The 21,610-nt window shown below is 29.3% G+C and overlaps 2 protein-coding genes across 2 annotated transcripts in view; both read right to left on the reverse strand.

The window, feature by feature from the left end:
- LOC142228544 (tRNA dimethylallyltransferase) overlaps positions 1–21,610 on the reverse strand; it is a 591,910-nt gene that overhangs the window by 459,005 nt on the left and 111,295 nt on the right. The gene's annotated exons all lie outside the window — the stretch shown is intronic.
- On the reverse strand, positions 883–1,787 carry LOC142230507 (uncharacterized). The gene has a single exon (XM_075301149.1). The coding sequence runs from the start codon at positions 1,640–1,642 to the stop codon at positions 1,028–1,030; it is 615 nt and encodes a 204-aa protein (XP_075157264.1). The 5' UTR covers positions 1,643–1,787; the 3' UTR covers positions 883–1,027.

Here is a 21,610-nt window from a genome sequence, read left to right on the forward strand (position 1 = left end):
ACCGATGTGAACCAATTTTTGCATGATTGTTAGAGACCTTATACTAACACCATGTACCAAATTTCAGCCGGATCGGATGAAATTCGCTTCTCTTAGAGGTTCCGCAAGCCAAATCGGGGAATCGGTTTATATGGGGGCTATATATAATTATGGACCGATGTGAACCAATTTTTGCATGATTGTTAGAGACCATATACAAACACCATGTACCAAATTTCAGCTGGATCGGATGAAATTTGCTTCTCTTAGAGGCTCCGCAAGCCAAATCTGATCGTCGGTTTATATGGGGGCTATACGTGATCCGATATGGCCCATTTGATATAACTTCCCATCGGAAGTTAGAGTGATTTCAACAGACGGACGGACGGACATGCTTAGATCGACTCAGAATTTCACCAAGGCCCCGAATATATATACTTTATGGGGTCTTAGAGCAATATTTCGATGTGTTACAAACGGAATGACAAAGTTAATATACCCCCCATCCTATGGTGGAGGGTATAAAAATGTAGAGGTATTTCAGATTCACTAATATTGTGTGTATCGGCCCATGTTGTGGTATAGCCCCATATAGACCGATTCCCGATGTGACTTCTTGGTACATAATTTTTTATCCGATTTTGAGGTCAATCGATTTTCGATTTTAAGGTCTTTTAAGATATAAGTAAAAAATTTTTATCGGTATTTGATATAACACCGCTCTTCTGTAATCAACTGGTTGATACAAATCACCTAAAATCAAATGGGAAGTCTTACCCCACCCGCTTTCGTTGTGGTATCCGTAACATATGTTGGCAAAAATATGGGAAAGAGTAGCGGCTATGAATAGACAAAAAATCGATTAATAAATTTGCCAGAGATTTTTTTCGAATAAATCATTAATTGCACTGCCAATATTTTTTTCGATTTTTTTATTTAAAAATAAAACACATTCTATTCACTTTTCTAAAATTTGTAATCTTTAATTTTTTGCATCACAAAAAACTAAAAAAAAAATCTTACTTAAAATTTCATGACTTGCATCAGCTCAAATCCCTACGGCATTGGGTATTAAGGCAAACAATAAAGAATAACCCATTAATGAAATATTTGCTCCAGATCCTTTTAGAATATTCTCCATTACCACAGGACCATATTGGGCCGTTAAAGCTGACATGGCCAAAAGACCATAGGGTAAATGACTCTCATTCACTGACAAAAAGACAAGTGAAACGATGTTACCAAGTGATGTCAATTCTTTGAGCGTATCGGCAGAATTTCTTTCACCATCTGTATCGAATAGTTTAAATGCCACATCAAAGGCCAAGGGGACTATGAAAAGGCCATGACCCATTGCTAAAGGTGAAGATTGTTGCGATTTCAGATAGAGATCTATATTCACCAAAGGAACTATGGTAATTTCCATACAACTCTCTGTAAGATTTTGTAATTTGCGCACCATACTGTCATTGGATTGGGGCAATTCGAATGCCATTTGACTATTGCTGGAACCTTCCACGATGTTCATATAAAGGCCTAATAGGCCATGGCATAGACCCACAACACAACCGGAAAATATGAAGGGATTTTCGGTAAACTGAAGCTGGCTCAAGGCATATCCAGAGCTACCCACCACGAGACCATTGAAGAAAATATCAACCATTTTATTTGGAAGATTGAACACAACTGAAGCAATTTTACAGCAGAAATTTGCAATATTATAATTTTGTTTTATATGTAATTTGATCGAAATATTTTTTCAAATCTAAAATCAAATCTAAAATTTGATTTTGTATTTACGAAGTTTATTTCAAAGATTTATCAACGAAACACAAATTGAACAAGTGGAAAATTTCAAAATTTTATTTCTGAAGAATTTATTACACCCAGTTTCTTTAACATAAGTTCTGATTTACGGAATTATTTTTTAATTTAAATTTTATTACCCAATGCAAAAAAACAAGTGGATCAAGTGGAAAATTTCAAAATGTTCTTTCTGCTAAAATTTATCCCAAAGTCTTCAGCATTCTTTCACATGGGTTCTGCTTTAAAAAATCCCTCCTTTATATATTCTTTGGGAGCAGTCACTGCCAACATCGTCACAAAATAGAAAAGGGTATATCCAAAAATATAGATTTTTCTACTCATGTTTCCAGGACATCTTCCCTCCAATGCCAACCCCGCAGGGGCAATAAACATAGCAAAAGCCACATATCCATACTTGTAATTATATTCCAAAAAGCCGAGAATGGCCAATGATATAGCATTTGCGAAATTATTGACTAGTTTCAAAATCTGCGTTATTTCATCATCGCCCTCCTCACCGAAAAGCTTCGCAATCAAATCCAACAGCAGTGGTATAACGAATAGAGTATGAACCATGGCATATGAATTCTCCATGCTCACAAATATTTCAATGTTCACTAAAGCAGGAGGTATGAAATCCATTAAGGTATCCAAAACCTGTTTGACCACATTATAGTGTAATTCTTCACCACCCATTAGACCATGAATTCCATAAATGAGTCCAAATGCACTGGCCGCAAATGCGTAGGGATATTGATCGGGTGGCATTTCATAGGCTGCATAGGATGCCATTAGAGACAATGCTAAAAATGGAGCACGTTCAATTAGCCAAAATTTTATAAGCATTATTTTTTGCTATTGGTCCTTAAGGAATTATTTTATGAAATTAACAATTATATTATTGACTGGGAAAAAATCAAAAATAATATTGACAAACGAGTTAAAAAACAATCAAGAAAATTTGAATTGACAGTTATAGTCTTATGAAAAGAAGGTAGTCGAAACAATTTTTTTTATCGAGGTACAACAAAAAGAGCAGATTTTAGAATCGTTTGCGAGCCATTTTTTGAACAAAAAATCACCTACTTTTTAAACGAGTTACGGTCATTTTCAAGTAGCTCCGCTAGGCTTTAACTGCCAGTTAACAGAAAGTAAATTGCAAATATCTTCTCTCCAGTTAACTTTAATAAAAAAAGAATTCTTCAGTTATGTTCCTAACTGGCATATGGAATATATATGCAAGATGACAGCTTCGTCCATAATACGGTTCAAAAGTTGGTTAGTTAACGGAACACTAACGGAGCTTTATGAAAATGGGGGTTAATATCTCTTTTTCAAATAGGAATTTACCATAGATCAAAAAAGCACTGCAGGCGGAAAATAAAATATCTTGCATTTTTTTTTTTTAAATGTGGTTCGTTCTTTAAACTGGGTGTTAATATAAACCGGTTAATTAAAAACTATTGTGATAGTATAACCGGGTATGGAAATAAACCGATTAATACTTTCGGTTCTATGAAGTATTTAGATTTAGGAAGCAGGCTAAATATGTACCCTCAAAAAAATCGCTTCTGTAACATATACCCCGAACACATTTTGTTTCAAGCATATATATTTTCAGGATTGGTCCAAACAAAATATTGTTTGTATTTTTCAAACATATTATGTTTCACCTTAGGACATACACTGGTAGAAAAAATTTTAATTGAATTTTCTTTGTGTGGATATATTTTTAAGGCATCAATTGGTTACTTTCATTATTTTACCTGCAGCATACACCGAAAAAAAGTTTACTATTTTTTATGAAAAATGAACTAGCTCATAGTAAGAATGACCATGATTTGGCGCCAAAGATTTTTTTTATCATGATTTATTCTTATAAATTATTCATGATTTTCTTATAAATTAGTTCATGTATTGCATCGTATTTTAGTTCATTATTACTATGCTTTGGGAAGAATATAGTTAAACTCATTCAAAATATTCCTGCTATCCGGAAAAATTAACGATTTTTTGGGAAACCTGTATTAAGAAATTGGTTTGAAATAAACTGTTTGTCGGTATAATTTTCAAAAAAGTAGAGAAATTGAGGAATCAAAGGTACAACAAGCCTGTATACAACTAAGAAATTTTTCGTACAAAACAAGTCAATTTTCTATAACCACCAGTATTTTATTTCAAAAAAATATTATTATATTACACAAAACTATGGCTTATGAGATACAATAAAGGAAATATTTTTATTAGTACGTTGGATGCAGTTACTTGTCGGTAGTTAGTAATTGCTTCTTCAAAAGAGTAATATTCTATGTTATTAGGACTAAACTAATTAATTTAAATTTCCATGCTTTCTATCCAGATGAAAGATATATTGAATTGTCCAATTTCATCGATTTTGGCTAACTTTTGTTGGGCGGATTTGTCTTATAAGCATCTGAAATTGCAAAGTTATACAAAATATAAGAAAAATATTATCAAATTCTATCGTTCATATTGATTTTTAACTTACGGTTTTCAAGAGTGTTTCCTAGAGCCAATAAGGATATCAGCTTAATTAGCATTAAACAGTAAGAATATTCAAAAAAATACCATTACAAGAACTGTTTACCTGCAAGTGAAAATAATAATTTTTAATAAATTTAAATTTTAGTTTTATTAAAAACGGACAAAATACCGTTTATAGAAAACTTACCACATTGAAAAATCCATCCAGTTGGTACATTATTGAAATCATATCCATGGACTAATGGGACGTTTTTGAAATTATTCTCAGAATATATTTGAAATAAAAAATGAAAAAAAAATTAGACATAATTTCCAATTGTCAGTATAGCATTTAGTATTTAAGGTGGATATTAAGTTCGAGTTTAGAGGCTAAAATCGCAATTTTCATGATACGTTTTCTTTAATAATCCATTATAAAAAAATAATCTGTATAAAAAACTTGGTTTGGGCTATTCTCCATCAAGTTATATTTAAATTTGTATCGGAAGACGTACAATTTTACACTTTTCTTAGTAATTTATTTTTATTTTTAGCGTTTAAACTCGAACTTAGTACTCACCTGTAGGAATTGATGTAACATAAAAAATATAGATTCAAAAACATGGTTGCATCTCCAACCTGTGATCCAGATGTAGAATAAATATAGATCATCCTATTACCACTCATGTTGTATATTTTTTATGTAAATCAATTAAAAATCCGCACTAATTTTAAACTATTAACAGAAATATACAGTTCTTTAATCTGTTATTTGTTTTTATCAATAAAAAGCGTTTCTGATTACTCTAACATCACATCATTCACTTCTCAGTTTATAAAATGTTTCGAAATAAATGTATTTTCATTAATAATCACCAATACCTCACGTACAATTTTGCAAAATTAAAACCACGTGTGCACTTCATAAATGCATCAACATAACTGAATGCAACAATAAAACTCAAAGACACACATAGCCATAAAGAAAAACAACTCCGTAAAGAAAATCAACTCCACACACACACACGATCCCTTTCTGATCTCGCTATTGCAAGAAAACAACTCTCACCACAAAAGATACCAACAACACACAAGGAACATTCCATTGTCTCTAGAATCAAAACAACCAACAACAGCATAAATGACGCAATAACAAACACAAACAATCATACGAGATATACACAAAATGTCTCTTAAAAACTCCCTCACATGATGCACTTACATTTTCCAGTAGCACGTTTATTGATTAGTTTGAATTCTATCTATAAGTTAAGGTAAAATATATACCAAATCTATGAGGAATCTATAAAAAATGATATACACCCGGCAAGGATTATATTAACTACTTTTTATTCTACTTTATCTAAAATTTTCAATGTGAGGAAAAACACTCCAACTTATAATAAAAAGGGAAATAATCTGTAGGTACACCGAAAAAAAAGTTTACTATTGTTTACGAAAAATGAACTAACCCATAGTAAGAATGACCATGATTTGGCGCCAAAGATTTTTTTCATCTAGATAAGTTCATGATTTTCTTATAAATAAGTTTATGTATTGCATCGTATTTTAGTTCATTCTTACTACGCTGTGGGAAGAATGTACTTACACTCATTCCAAATATTCCTGCTATCCGGAAAAATGAACAAGTTTTTGGGAATCCTATATTTAGAAATTGGTTTCAAATAAACTGTTTATCAGTATAATTTTCAAAGAAGTAAATAAATTGAGGAATTAAAGGTACAACAAGCCTGTATACAACTAAGAAATTTTTCGTACAATATAAGATAATTTTTCATAACTACCAGTATTTTATTTCAAAAAATTATTATTATATTACATAAAACTATGGCTTATGATATACAATAAAAGAAATGTTTTTATTCGTACGCTGTATGCTGTTACTTTTCGGTAGTTAGTAATTGCTTCTTCAAAAGAGTAATATTCTATGATAGTAGAATGAAACTAATTAATATCAATTTCCATTTTCTATCCATATGAAAGATATATGCCATAAGTTGCTATTTTCATTTCATTTTTGCCCAATTTCACCGATTTCGCTAGTTTTTGTTGTGTGGATTTGCGTCATAAGCCTCTGAAGTTAAAAAGGTATATAAAATATAAAAATATCAAATTCTATGGTATTTTGATCTTTAACTTACAAGAGAATTTTCTTAGAGCAAATAGGGATATCAGCTTAGTTAGCATTAAACAGTAAGAAGATTCCAAAAAATGCCATTAGATTTGCTGTCATCCTGCAAATGAAAATTATTTTTAATAAATAGAAATTTTGGCTTTATTACAAATGGACGAAAAACTTACCACATTGAAAAAAATCATCCAATTACTACATTAGTGGAATCATATCCATGCACAAATGGGACACTTTTGAAATCCTTCTCAGAATATAAATGAAATAAAAATATTATAAAATTAGATATAATTTCCACTTGTCAATATAGCATTTAGTATTTATGGTGGATATTAAGTTCGAGTTTAGTGGCTAAAATCCCAATTTTTCATGATTAGTTTTCTTTAGAAATACATGGGAACAAAATTGAACCGTTTTTGTGTTCATTTAAAATTTATATCAAATTTTTAGTAATTTGAGGTCGCTGAATCCAAATTTACACTTGTTTTTTTAAGAGCTCGACTTTTTGAGATATACGGCTATGTTCAAAATTAAGGCACTTCCGCTATATATATTGGAATAACTTGAAAACAATTCATCATATTAAATTAAAAAAACAGCGTTCTACATAAGCTTAAAAACGATTTTCTGTTCTTAATCGTGTAATCCATTTAAAGAATATAAACTTAATAAAAAACTTGTTTCGAGCTATTCTCCATCAAGTTATATTTATTTATTTATTTATTTATTGTTTATTTTAATCATACAGTAAATGTATGATAAAAAAGAAAAGGGAAAAGTAGCATTGGCTGCTAAGGCCATCAGCTATATATATTTAAATTTGCATCGAAGGCGTATAATTTTATACTTTTCTTACTGATTTATTTCTGATTTTAGCACCTAAACTCGAACTTAGTACACACCTTAAGGACTCGCTATAACATAAAAATATAGACTCAAAAAATTGTACTGTGATCCAGATGTAGAGTAAATATAGATCATTTTATTACCACTCATTATGAATATTTTTATGTAAATCAATTTAAAACCGCACTAATTTTAAATTATTAATAGAAATATACAGTTTCTTAATATGTGATTTATTTTAGAGTTATTTATTTTTTATCAATATAAAGTGTTTTTGTTTTCTCTAACATCACACCATTCACTTATCAGTTTCTAAAATGTTACGAAATAAATGTATTTTTATTAATAAACACAAATACCGCACGCAAGCGCACCACGTGTGCGCTTCATAAATGCATCAACAGAACTGAATGCACCAATAAAACTCAAAGACACAAATAGTCATAAAGGACACATATGTAAAGAAAAACAACTCCACACACACATGATCCCTTTCTGATCTCGCTATTGCAACAAAACAACTATCACCACAAAAGATACCAACAACACACATTCCATAACATCATCGCAATAACAAACACAAACAAAAAAAAAGATGATGCAATAATTTCATAATTTCTTCTCACTTCAATTTCCAGTATCACGTTTATTGATTAGTTGGTATTCTATCTATAGGACAAGGTAAATATATTCAAAAATTTCGAGGAATCCATAAAAAATTATATACACCCGTCAAGGATTAAATTAACTACTTTTTATTCTACTTTATCTAAAATTTTCAATGTGAGGAAATATACTCCAACTTATAGTAAAAACCGAAATAAGCTGTAGGAAGCCGCCATACGAATCGGTACTGTGGTTAAGTTAATTTTTACTACAAAAATTTTTTTCCATACAAAAATTTTTCTTAGTAAATTGTCCACATTTCGTAGTAAGATTTTTATATTGCCTATGTCTTTTTATAATACAATCAACGATGCATTAACTATTGTATTGGAAATTTATTTAAGGAAAAATCCGTCCCATTTCGTAGTTAGTGAACTAAAAAACATTTACCGAAGTTTTATAAGTTTTCCTTTAGCTAAGTTAATTTTCACAGTGGTTACGAAAAATGAACTATATTACAGTAAATTTTTTGAACTATGCGGAAGTTAAACTGGTCCTAAAATTAACAAGACACCTTTTTTTCTGTGTAGTCGTTAAGTTAATTTTTACTACAAAAATTTTTTTCCATACAAAATTTTTTCTTAGTAAATTGTCTACATTTGGTAGTAAGATTTTTATATTGCCCATGTATTTTTATAATAGAATCAACGATGCATTAACTACTGTGTTGGAAATTTATTTAAGGAAAAATCCTTCCCATTTCGTAGTTAGTGAACTAAAAAACATTTACTGAATTTTTATAAGTTTTCCTTTAGCTAAGTTAATTTTTGTTGTGGTTACAAAAAATGAACTATATTACAGTAAATTTGTTGAACTATGTGGAAGTCAAAATGGTCCTTAAATTTACAAGACACTTTTTTTCTGTGTACTCTCTAGGTCTCTCTTTCTAAACAAATATATGTTTATAGCCCATTTCTAAACTAATATATGTTTGCATCTAAGCATATTATATTTACAAACATTTTATGTCCCAACCATAATATGTTCTAACATATTAACATATATATGTCCCAAACATGTTATGTTAGTTTATGAACATTATATGCTTGCACTTAAAAATATTGTGTTAAAAAATTTGAGTTCCAAACATATCATTTCTACACCCAATCATATGAAAAACAGTCTTTTTCGTCCGTGTGAACAATAGCGCATTTTTTTTAATTTAAATTTTAGGATACACAATTTACACAATATAAAGGACAAGGACAAGATAAGAGTATTTTAATTAAAAGAAAATTTACAATCACTGCAATTATTTTTTTTATACCCACCACCATAAAATGGTGAAGGGGGTATAATAAGTTTGTCATTCCGTTTGTAACACATCGAAACATCGATTTCCGACTATATAAAGTTTATATATATTCTTGATCAGGGAGAAATTCTAAGACGATATAACGATGTCCGTCTGTCCGTCCGTCTGTCTGTCTGTCTTCAATAATGAAGCAATCGTGCTGAGATTTTGCACAAACTCGTCTTTTGTCTGCAGGCAGGTCAAGTTCGAAGATGGGATATATCGGTCCAGGTTTTGATATAGTGCCCATATAAACCAACCTCCCGATTTGGGGTCTTGGGCTTATAGAAATCGTAGTTTTTATCCAATTTGCCTGAAATTTGAAATCTAGAGGTATTTTATGACCATAAAGAGGTGTGCCAAAAATGGTGAGTATCGGTCCATGTTTTGGTATAGCCCCCATATAGACCGATCTCCCGATTTTACTTCTTTGGCTTATAGAAACCGCAGTTTTTATTCAATTTACCTGAAATTGGAAATCTAGAGGTATTGTAGGACCACAAATACGTGTGCCAAAAATTGTGAGTATCGGTCCATATTTTGGTATAGCCCCCATATAGACCGATCTCCCGATTTTACTTATTGGGCTTATAGAAACCGCAGTTTTTATTCAATTTACCTGAAATTGGAAATCTAGAGGTATTGTAGGACAACAAATACGTGTGCCACAAATTGTGAGTATCGGTCCATATTTTGGTATAGCCCCCATATAGACCGATCTCCCGATTTTACTTCTTGGGCTTATAGAAACCGCAGTTTTTATTCAATTTACCTGAAATTGGAAATCTAGAGGTATTGTAGGACCACAAATACGTGTGCCAAAAATTGTGAGTATCGGTCCAAGTTTTGGTATGGTCCCCATATCAAACGACCTCCCGATTTGGGGTCTTGGGCTTATAGACACCGTAGTTTTTATCCAATTTGTCTGAAATTGGAAATCTAGAGGTATTTTAGGACCATGAAGAGGTGTGCCGAAAATGGTGAGTATCGGTCCATATTTTGGTATAGCCCCCATATAGAACGATTTCCCGATTTTACTTCTTGGGCTTCTAGAATCCGAAGTTTTTATCCTATTTGCCTGAAATTGGAAATCTAGAGGTATTTTCGGGTCATAAAGGTGTGCCGAAAACGGTGAGTATCGGTCCATATTTTAGTATAGCCCCCATAAGAACGATCTCCCGATTTAACTCCTTGGGTTTCTAGAAACCGTAGTTTTTATCTGATTTGCCTGAAATTATAAATATTCTGGTATTTTAGGCCCACAAAAACTGATCATGAAAATTGCTTGAAACTCAATGTAAAATTTCCAGATTTTACTTCTACAGATTTAAGATTTCAAATCAAGACGTTATTTTATAATTTTCAAAATTGTATTTGTATAGAAAATTTTGTCAAAATTTTAGTTCATTAGAAAATTTTGTCAAAATTTTATTTATATAGAAAATTTTGTTAACATTTTATTTCTATAGAAAATTTTGTCAAAATTTTATTTCTATAGAAAATTTAGTCAAAATTTTATTTCTATAGAAAATTTTGTCGAAATTTTATTTCTATAGAAAATTTTGTCAAAATTTTTTTTCTATAGAAAATCTCAAAATATTATTTCTATAGAAAATTATGTCAAAATTTAAGTTCAATAGAAAATTTCGTCAACATATTATTCCTAAGCAAATTTTGTCGAAATTCTATCTCTATACAAAATTTTGTCAAAATTTTATTACTATAGAATATTTTTTGAAAATTTTATTTCTATACAAAATTCTGTCAAAAGTTTATTTCCATAGAACATTTTTTAGAAATTTTATTTCTATGGATTTTTTTTAATTTTATTTCTATAGAAAATTTTGTTAAAATTTCATTTCTGTAGAAAATTTCTATAGAAAATTTTGTCAAAATTTTATTACTATAGAATATTTTTTGAAAATTTTATTTCTATACAAAATTCTGTCAAAAGTTTATTTCCATAGAACATTTTTTAGAAATTTTATTTCTTTGGATTTTTTTTTTTAATTTTATTTCTATAGACAATTTTGTTAAAATTTCATTTCTGTAGAAAATTTTGTTAAAATTTCATTTCTATAAAAATTTTGTCAAAATTTTATTACTATAGAATATTTTAGGAAAATTTTATTTCTATGTAAAATTTTGTCAAAAGTTTATTTCTATAGAAAATTTTGTTAAATTTTTTTTTTTAGAAAATTTTATTTACTTTTCTTAAAATTTTATTTCTATAGAAAATTTTGTCAAAATTTTATTTCTATAGAAATGTTGTCAAAATTTTATTTCTATCCAAAATTTTGTCAAAATTTTATTACTATAGAATATTTTATTTGTATGCAAAATTTTGTCAAAAGTTTATTTCTATAGAAAATTTTGTTAAAATTTTATTTCTTTAGAAAATTTTATTTTCTTTTCTTAAGATTTTGTTTCTATAGAAAATTTTGTCAAAAGTTTATTTCTATAGAAAATGTTGTCAAAATATTATTTCTATGCATAACTTTGTCAAAATTTTATTACTATAGAATATTTTATTTCTATGCAAAATTTTGTCAAAAGTTTATTTCTATAGAAAATTTTATTTCTATAGAAAATTTTGTAGAAATTTTATTTCTATGGAATTGTTTTTTTTTTTTTGTGGTCAAAATTTTATTTCTATAGAAAATTTTGTCAAAATTTTATTTCATTCGTTTTGAACGAATGCATATAGAGGAAGCACGCTCAAAAACAAACCCAGCCAACTACCTTCAAATCGATGATTTGAGTTTGGCAAAGGAAAAGAGATATGCTTGCAAATTTGTTTAGGCAGTAGCCGACTATCAAACATTTTTTCGGAAGGTTCAAGTGTAGTTCACTTTGGGTTGAGTGAATTACCCTAATTTATTCTGATAATTAGTTGAAAGTTTTGGTGCAAGTAGAGGATGCTGATGAGGAATGTGGTAATTCCGAAACTTGCGTCCATCCAACCATCTTGCAGTCTATAGGGCTTTGCCCAAATAAATTTACCAAGCATACTTTTCCTCTGTTGGTTAAACTACACTTGTAGGTTAGTCAATTCATGGTGTTAAGCTGAGATCAAAAACAACAATAACGAAATTTTATTTCTATAGAAAATGTTACCAACATTTTATGTCAAAAAAAATTTAGTCAACATTTTATTTCGTTTTTTTGTTTTTGTTATTGTTGGTTTATTCTTCAATTATTATTGTTGCTTTTGATTTCAGCTTAAAATCATGCATTGACTAAACTACAATTGTAGCTTAACCAAGAGAGGAAAAGAAAGTTTATCAAATTTATTTGGGCAAAGTCCTATAGACTGCAAGATGTTTGGAGGGACGCACGTTTCGGAATTACCACATTCCTCATCAGCATCCTCTACTTGAAGAAAAACTATCAACCAAATATCAGAATAAATTCTGTTAGTTCACTAAACCCAAAGTGAACCACACTTGAACCTTCCGAAAAAAAGTTTATGATAGTCGGCTTTTGCCGAAATAAATCTTTGTAGGAATGTGGTATTTCCGAAACGTGCGTCCATCCAACCATGTTGCAGTCTATAGGACTTTGCCCAAATAAATTTGACAAATTTTATTGGTATATTATATATGTCAAAATTTTATTTCTATAGAAAATGTTGTCAAAATGTTATTTCCATAGAAAATTTTGTAGAAATTTTATTTCTATGGAATTTTTTTTTTGTTAAATTTTATTTCTATAGAAAATTTTGTCAAAATTTTATTTCTATAGAAAATGTTATCAAAATTTTATTTCTATCCAAAATTTTGTCAAAATTTTATTACTACACACAAAAAAAGTTTACTTGGATCCAAAGATTTTGACCTTCCTTTAAGGATTTTTGTATTGATTCCGAGCCAAAGATGCGGTTTCTTTAAAATAAAGACATTTTTTACGGACCTCCCTGGCTTTATATCTAGTATCGATAAAATTAAAACTGGATACAGATTCAAAATCCAAATTATGATAAGTACTTCAAAGTAAAAACTGTTTTCTTAATGCTAAAAAAACTTTAAACCAAAATGAAAATTCTTAAAATAAGTCTTAGCCTATGTTTGAAGCGTTTTGAAGAGTTAAAGACGATTTCTTTAAATTAAAAATGTTTTTCTTTATTTTAAGGAACATTTGCCTTACTTCAAAGATCTACAACTTCAACACAGGGACGCAAAATTTCAAGATTTGCGTCCTAAATTTAATGAAAAAAAAATTGAAGTAAGGATTATAAACTTTCTTTTAATTGAAATTTCTCTATTTTAGAGAATGTTGTCCTTATCATTGCGTAAATTTCGAGTCCTAAAATTTAAGTTGCATAATCTTCCATATTAAGTCTATATTTTTTTTCAGGGTATAGAATACTTTGTGAACATTTTATTTCTATGCAAATTTTTTTGTTATTTCTGTAGAAAATTTCATTTTCTTTTCTTAAAATTTTATTTCTATAGAAAATTTTGTCAAAAATTTATTTTATAGAAAATTTCGTCAAAATTGTATTTCTATAGAAACTTTTGTCAAAATTGCATGTCTATAGAAAATTTTGTTAATATTTTATTTCTATAGAAAAAATTTTTAAATTTTATTTCTCTAGATAATTTTGTCAAAATTTTATTTTATTTTGCCAAAAATTTATTTCTGTAAGAAATTTTGTCAAAATTGTATTTTTATAGAAAATTTTGTCAAAAATATATTTCTATACAATTTCGTCAAAATTTTATTTCTATAGAAACTTTTTTTCTATATAAAATCTTGTCAAAATTTTATTTGTATAGAAAATTTTGTCAAAATTTTATTTCTATAGATTTTTGTTTAAATTTTATTTCTATCGAAAATGTTGTCAAGATTTTATTTTTATAGAAAATTTTGTCAAAATTTTATTTTTATAGAAGATTTTGTCAAAAATTTATTTCTATAGAAAATTTTGTCAAGATTTTATTTATATAGAAAATGTTATTTCTATATAAAATTATGTCAAAATTTTATTTCTATAGAAAATGTTGTCAAAATTTTATTTCTATAGAAAATTTTGTCAAAATTGTATTTCTATAGACAATTTTGTAAAAACTTTATTTATATAGAAAATTTTGTCAAAAATTTATTTCTATAGAAAATTTTGTCAAAATGTTATTGTTATAGAAAATTTTGTCAAAATTTTTTTCTATAGAAAATTTTGTCAAAAATTTTTTCTATAGAAAATTTTGTCAAAATTGCATGTCTATAGAAAATTTTGTTAAAATTTTATTTCTATAGGAAAAATTTTTAAATTTTATTTCTCTAGATAATTTTGTCAAAATTTTATTTTATTTTGCCAAAAATTTATTTCTGTAGGAAATTTTGTCAAAATTGTATTTTTATAGAAAATTTTGTCAAATTTTTTTTCTATACAATTTCGTCAAAATTTTATTTCTATAGAAACTTTTGCCAAAATTGTATTTCTATAAAAAATTTTGTAAAAAATTTTATTTCTATATAAAATCTTGTCAAAATTTTATTTCTATAGAAAATTTTGTCAAAATTTTATTTCTATAGATTTTTGTTTAAATTTTATTTCTATAGAAAATGTTGTCAAGATTTTATTTTTATAGAAAATTTTGTCAAATATTTATTTTTATAGAAGATTTTGTCAAAAATTTATTTCTATAGAAAATTTTGTCAAAATTATATTTGGTAAAAGTTTTATTTCTATAGATTTTTTTTAAATTTTATTTCTATAGAAAATTTTGTCAAGATTTTATTTATATAGAAAATTTTATTTCTATATAAAATTATGTCAAAATTTTATTTATATAGAAAATTATGTCAAAATTTTATTTCTAGAGAAAATTTTGTCAAAATGTTATTTCTATAGAAAATTTTGTCAAAATTTTTTTCTATAGAAAATTTTGTCAAAATTGTATTTCTATAGAAAAGTTTGTCAAAATGTTATTTCTATAGAAAAGTTTGTCAAAATGTTATTTTTATAGAAAATTTTGTCAAAATTTTTTTCTATAGAAAATTTTGTCAAAATTTTATTTTGTGAAAGTTTTATTTCTATAGATTTTTTTTTTTAAATTTTATTTCTATAGAAAATTTTGTCAAGATTTTATTTATATAGAAAATTTTATTTCTATATAAAATTATGTCAAAATTTTATTTCTATAGGAAATTTTGTCAAAATTGTATTTCTATAGAAAATTTTGTAAAAACTTTATTTATATAGAAAAATTTGTCAAAATTTTATTTCTATAGAAAATTTTGTCAAAATTTTATTTCTATAGAAAATTTTGGCAAAATGTTATTTCTATAGAAAAGTTTGTCAAAATTTTATTTTGTAAAAGTTTTATTTCTATAGATTTTTTTAAATTTTATTTCTATTGAAAATTTTGTCAAGATTTTATTTATATAGAAAATCTTATTTCTATATAAAATTATGTTAAAATTTTATTTCTATAGAAAATTATGTTAAAATTTTATTTCTATAGAAAATTTTGTCAAAATTTTCTTTTTATAGAATATTTTGCCAAAAATTTAATTCTATCGAAAATTTTGTCAAAATTTTATTTCTATAGAAAATTTTGTCAAAATTTTATTTCTATAGAAAATTTTGTCAAAATTTTCTTCTATAGAAAATGTTGTCAAAATTGTATTTCTATAGAAAATTTTGTAAAAGTTTTATTTCTATAGATTTTTTTTTTTTAATTTTATTTCTATAGAAAGTTTTGTCAAGATATTATTTCTATAGAAAATTTTATTTCTATACAAAATTATGTCAAAATTTTATTTCTATACAAAATTTTGTCAAAATTTTATTTCTATAGAAAATGTTGTCAGAATTGTATTTCTATAGAAAATTTTGTCAAAAATTTTATTCCTATAGAATTTTTTTTAATTTTATTTCTATAGAATTTTTTTTTTTTAATTTATTTCTATAGGAAGTTGTGCCATAATTTTATTTCTATAGAAAATTTTGTTTATATAGAAAATGATATACATATATGGAATATGTGCTTTACATTTTTTAGGAATATTTTTGAAGGATTATTCTATTATCTTATATACGAAATATTCTATGAAGGATATAGATAGGCAAATTTCCATAAAAATGCGATTTTTTTAAATAGTCTTTAATTTTTTAAAAACCAGGAAGGTGGTTTCGGTCAGTATTATAATATAAATGTAGCATTGTACATTGCCATTAATCCATGATTCCCTCGCCATCTCCATTTTAAATTTTAATTCTATATGGATTTTTTGCTTACGCTTAATGATCGCACAGCAATATTGTGAACGTCAATGGAAACGCAACATTGTTTCTCGCTTCAATCATAACTTTTGTTTTTGCACCCGTCAGTTCAAGTAAAAATTGTCAATTTTTAAGAGCTTAAAATGATCATTGTCAAAACTCATATGTGATATGACAAGCGAAAATTTAGCAAAGCCTTGATATGATCCAAAAAAGGCAAGCAATTAGGTTGATGTGGGTTACATGGCTCATAAATGAGCGATCCATTGACATTTGGATGGGGGCCTCCAAATGTATCCTCGTCCGAAAAAAAAATAATATTGGGGACATTAACGAAACAACACAGATTCGCTTGAAAATGAATTCTCATTATGTTAATGCTAGGGACTGTTGTAATGATGAGCTTAATCTTAATGTGGGTTTTGCGGCGTTTAGGAAGTTTTTGCTTTTCTTCTCCCCATTTCGAGAAATTTTTTCGTTTTTTTTTTTTGTTTGTTTGCCTTTTATTAAATTCATATTAATTGCACGATTTGCGTATTGAGCCTTCTTTGTTACCATGGAATTGTGTGGTGCAGTTTCTGTTGAGCTTTCTTTGTTTGCAATGAGTCCCAGTTTTTTTTTTTTGTATTTTGGCTTTTTGTGTTGTCCGTCCATCGTCGGTGCATTCCATGTTAACACATCTCAACAACCATGAAAAGGGTAAAATGTTGCCGATTTGTTTATTTAGCTGTGTGGAGTGTATCCTCATTCATTGCGATGATGTTTCAACGTAACGGAAGGGTAAAATAGCAAGACAGAAATATTGAATGGATAGGCAACAGTTGAGGTCCAATAAATAGCATTAGTTTACACTGAAAATGTACTTTTGATGAGAGGTGACTTTTCTTATGTATTTTGATCTGCTGAATTCGAAAAAAATGCTAAAAAATAGTTCGGCCGGGCCGAATCTTAAATACCCATCACCATGAATCAAATATTCTAGTTTGCTTTGAAAATTTTAGGGGGTATTGATGACAGATGTTTTCCAAATCAGATCAGTTCAACCAGTACGCCTCCCGAAGATAAATTTGAAGAGTTTAGCTATGAAGACTAGATCAGATTCTGGATTTATAAGAACCATTTTTTGTTTGAGTTTTAGAGGAATCATAAACATCTCTTGTAAGTGTGCAAGAAAATGATTAAATAAGGCCTCGATTTTATGAGAAGTAAAATTTTGGAAATTTTACATTCAGTTTCAAGCAATTTTCATCATCAGTGCATTTCTAGAACCTCAAGATCTGAAATCGGTCTATATGGAGGCATTACCAAGTGGCCCGATAAAACCTAACTCATATACACTTTTTTGTGGGTCTAAAATTCCAGTATATTTTAAATTTGTTGCAAATCGGATTAAAACTAAATTTTCTAGAAACCGTAGGAGTTAAATCGGGAGATCGGTATAATAGGGGCTATACCAAAAACATGGAGGGATACAAAGAATATTCAGCACATCTAATTGTAGTTCTATAAACTAGACCCCAAATCGGAGGGCCGGTTTGTAAGGGGACTATATAAAAAACTGTACCGATACACAATATATTCAGCACACCTCTTTATGGTCCTTGAATACCTCTAGATTTCCAATTTCAGGCAAATTGGATAAAACCTACGGATCGGATTCTAGAAGCCCAAGAAGTAAAATCGGGAAATCGGTCTATATGGGGGCTATACCAAAACATGGACCGATACTCACCATTTTTGGCACACGCCTTTACGGTCGTAAAATACTTCTAGATTTCAAATTTCAGGCAAATTGGATAACAACTACGGATTCTAGAAGCCCAAGAGGTAAAATCGGTAGATCGGTCTATATGGGGGATATACCAAAACATGGACCGATACAAACCATTTTCGTCACACCTGTTTATGGTCCTAGAAACAACTAGATTTCAAATTTGAGGCAAATTGGATAAAATCTACGGATTCTAGAAGCCCAAGAAGTAAAATCGGGATATCGGTCTATATGGGGGCTATATCAAAACATGGACCGATACTCACCATTTTCGGCACACCTCTTTATGGTCCTAGAATACTTCTAGATTTCCAATTTCAGACAAATTAGATAAAAACTACGGACTCTAGAGGCCCAAGAAATAAAATCGGGAGATCGGTGTATATAGGGGCTATATCAAAACATGGACATCATTTTCGGCACACCTCTTTATGGTCCCAGAATACTTCTAGATTTCCAATTTCAGGCAAATTGGACAAAATCTACGGATTCTAGAAGCTCAAGAGGTAAATTCGGACGATCGGTTTATATGGGAGCTATATCAAAACCTGGACCGATATAGCCCATCTTTCGAATTTGGCTTGTGTGCAGACAACAGACGATTCTGCGCCAAATTACAGGACAAAAGCTCCAGTATTAAAGACTGTAGCGTGATTACAACAGACAGACAGAAGGCCAGACGGACATGTTTATATCGTCTTAGAATTTCTCCCTGATCAAGAATATATACACTTTATATACTCGGAAATTGATATTTTGATGTGTTACGAACGGAATGGCAAACTTATTATAACCCCGTCACCATTCTATGGTGGTGGGTATAAAAAAAGTGATGGACATTTGTATACCCTCCACCATAGGATGGGGGGTATATTAACTTTATCATTCCGTTTGTAACACATGGAAATATTGCCCTAAGACCCCATAAAGTATATATATTCTGGGTCGTGGTGAAATTCTGAGTCGGTCTGCGCATGTCCGTCCGTCCGTCTGTTGAAATCACGCCAACTTCCGAACGAAACAAGCTATCGACTTGAAACTTGGCACAAGTAGTTGTTATTGATGTAGGTCGGATGTTATTGCAAATGGGCCATATCGGTCCACTTTTACGTATAGCCCCCATGTAAACGGACCCCCAAATTTGGCTTGCCGATCCTCTAAGAGAAGCAAATTTCATCCGATCCAGCTGAAATTTGGCACATGGTGTTAGTATATGGTCTCCAACAACCATGCAAAAATTGGTCCACATCGGTTCATAATTATATATAGCCCCCATATAAACCGATCCCCCGATTTGGCTTGCCGAGCCTCTAAGAGAAGCAAATTTCATCCTATCCGGCTGAAAATTAGTACATGTTGTTGGTATATGGTCTCTAACAACCATGCAAAAATTGGTCGAAATCGGTCCATAATTATATATAGCCCCCATATAAACCGATCCCCAGATTTGACCTCCGGAGCCCCTTGGAAGAGCAAAATGCATCCGATTCGGTTGAAATTTGGTACGTGATGTTAGTATATGGTATCCAACAACCATGGAGGAATTGGTTCATACACTGTTAGAAAAATATGTTTTTCATATGTTCCGATATAAACAAAATGTGTTTCGGGCATAATTTTTAAACACAATATATTTAAGTGCCAACATGTAATGTTCCTAAACTAACACTAAATGTTTGGGACACATATGTTAATATGTTAAAATATATTATGTTTGGGGTATGAATGTTTCATAAAAATAATATGTGTGAATGTAAACATATATAAATTTACAAATTTCGAGCAAACATATATATGTTTACAATTTCTGTGAAACGATTGTATGTTGTTTCGGAAAACTGCTTTATAATAAGGCCAAATATTTTATATGCTTAAGTCTAAATATTATTTAATTTGAAAATTAGAATGAGTATTCGGAGTAAAGAGAATAGACATTCGGAACCAAGAGCATAGAGATTTGAAAAAAAACAGCATGTGTTTTCGCCTTGAGAGGAGAATTTTATGTATATGGGGACTGTAAATTTTTAATAACCCACATTTCGAAGTTTCATTACAAAAATTTAATATAGTATAAATGTCTAAATTGCAAAAAAAATTGGTTCGGTCGGAGCAGGAATTGAACCCACGACCCTTTGCATGCAAGGCAGACATGCTAATCACTGCTCCACGTGGCCAACAAATGTATGTTTCTTTTAAATAATGTTATGTTTGCATGGGCTCGTGAGTGCTGCAAAGTATGCTATATAAATGTAACTTGTAACGATAATTGTCTACTGGTGACTATAACTACTACGTAGCCCAGTGGATAGTGTGTTGGCTTACAAACTGTATGGGCCTCGGTTCGATTCTCCGCCCAGGCGAAAGGTAAAATTAAAAAAAAAATTATAAAATTGAATAATTTCTTCAACATTATTTGTATTACAGAAAAAGGTGCCAAGAACTAAAAATTTCGTGGAAGTGAAAATTATGTGAGGGAATGATCACAATCTTCTCTGGGGAAAATTCTTTCAAGCATATAATATTTTTGGGCTCAAAATGCTTCCAAACATATAATATGTTCACAAAAAACAAACATATTAATATTTCGGGAGTATCCAATAATATATGTGCTTCCTGCAAGATATGTTTGGAACATATGTTAAAGAAGCGATTTTTTTTGAGGGTGTATCAGTCAATAATTATATATAGCCCCCATATAAACAGATTTGACCCCCGGTGCCTTTCGGAGAAGCAAAATTCATCCGATCTGGTTGAAATTTGGTACGTGGTGGTATTTTATTTAAAAACCATGCCAAAAGTGCTCCATATCAGTCCATAATCATATGTAGCCCCCATATAAACCGATCCCGAGATTTGGTTTTGGATCCTCTTGAAGGAGCAAATTTCATCCGATTTGAAATTTGGTACATTGTGCTAGTATATGGCCGTTAACAACCATGCCTAATTAGGTCCATATCGGTCTATAGTTATATATAGCCCTCAGATAAATCGATCCCCAATCACACAAAATTGGTCCATATCAAGTTTATAATTCTATATAGCCCCCATATAAGCGATCCCCATATTTTAATTTCCATGTCGATTCGTAATTATTTGTAGACTTACCTATACATAAATTTTTTGTCTAATATATACCACATTTGGACTAACTCACAATTTAGAAAAAGATGTTAAGAAGATTTAAGATACCACAACCCAAGTAATTCGATTGTGGATGACAGTCTTTCGTAGAAGTGTCTACGCAATCCATGGTGGAGGGTACATAAGATTCGGCCTGCCGAACTTACGGCCGTATATACTTGTTTTATCTTTAACTAAAAATTTATTTCACACTAATTTTTAACTAAAAGTTTATTTCAAAAATCAATTTTTTAATCATACCCC

This window comes from Haematobia irritans, chromosome 3 (genome assembly GCF_050003625.1).
Source record: "Haematobia irritans isolate KBUSLIRL chromosome 3, ASM5000362v1, whole genome shotgun sequence".
NCBI classification, from domain to species: domain Eukaryota; kingdom Metazoa; phylum Arthropoda; class Insecta; order Diptera; family Muscidae; genus Haematobia; species Haematobia irritans.

Coding starts and splice junctions, on each gene's coding strand:
- LOC142230507 (XM_075301149.1), bottom strand. CDS start 1,642: ATGGTTGATATTTTCTTCAATGGTCTCGTGGTGGGTAGCTCTGGATAT.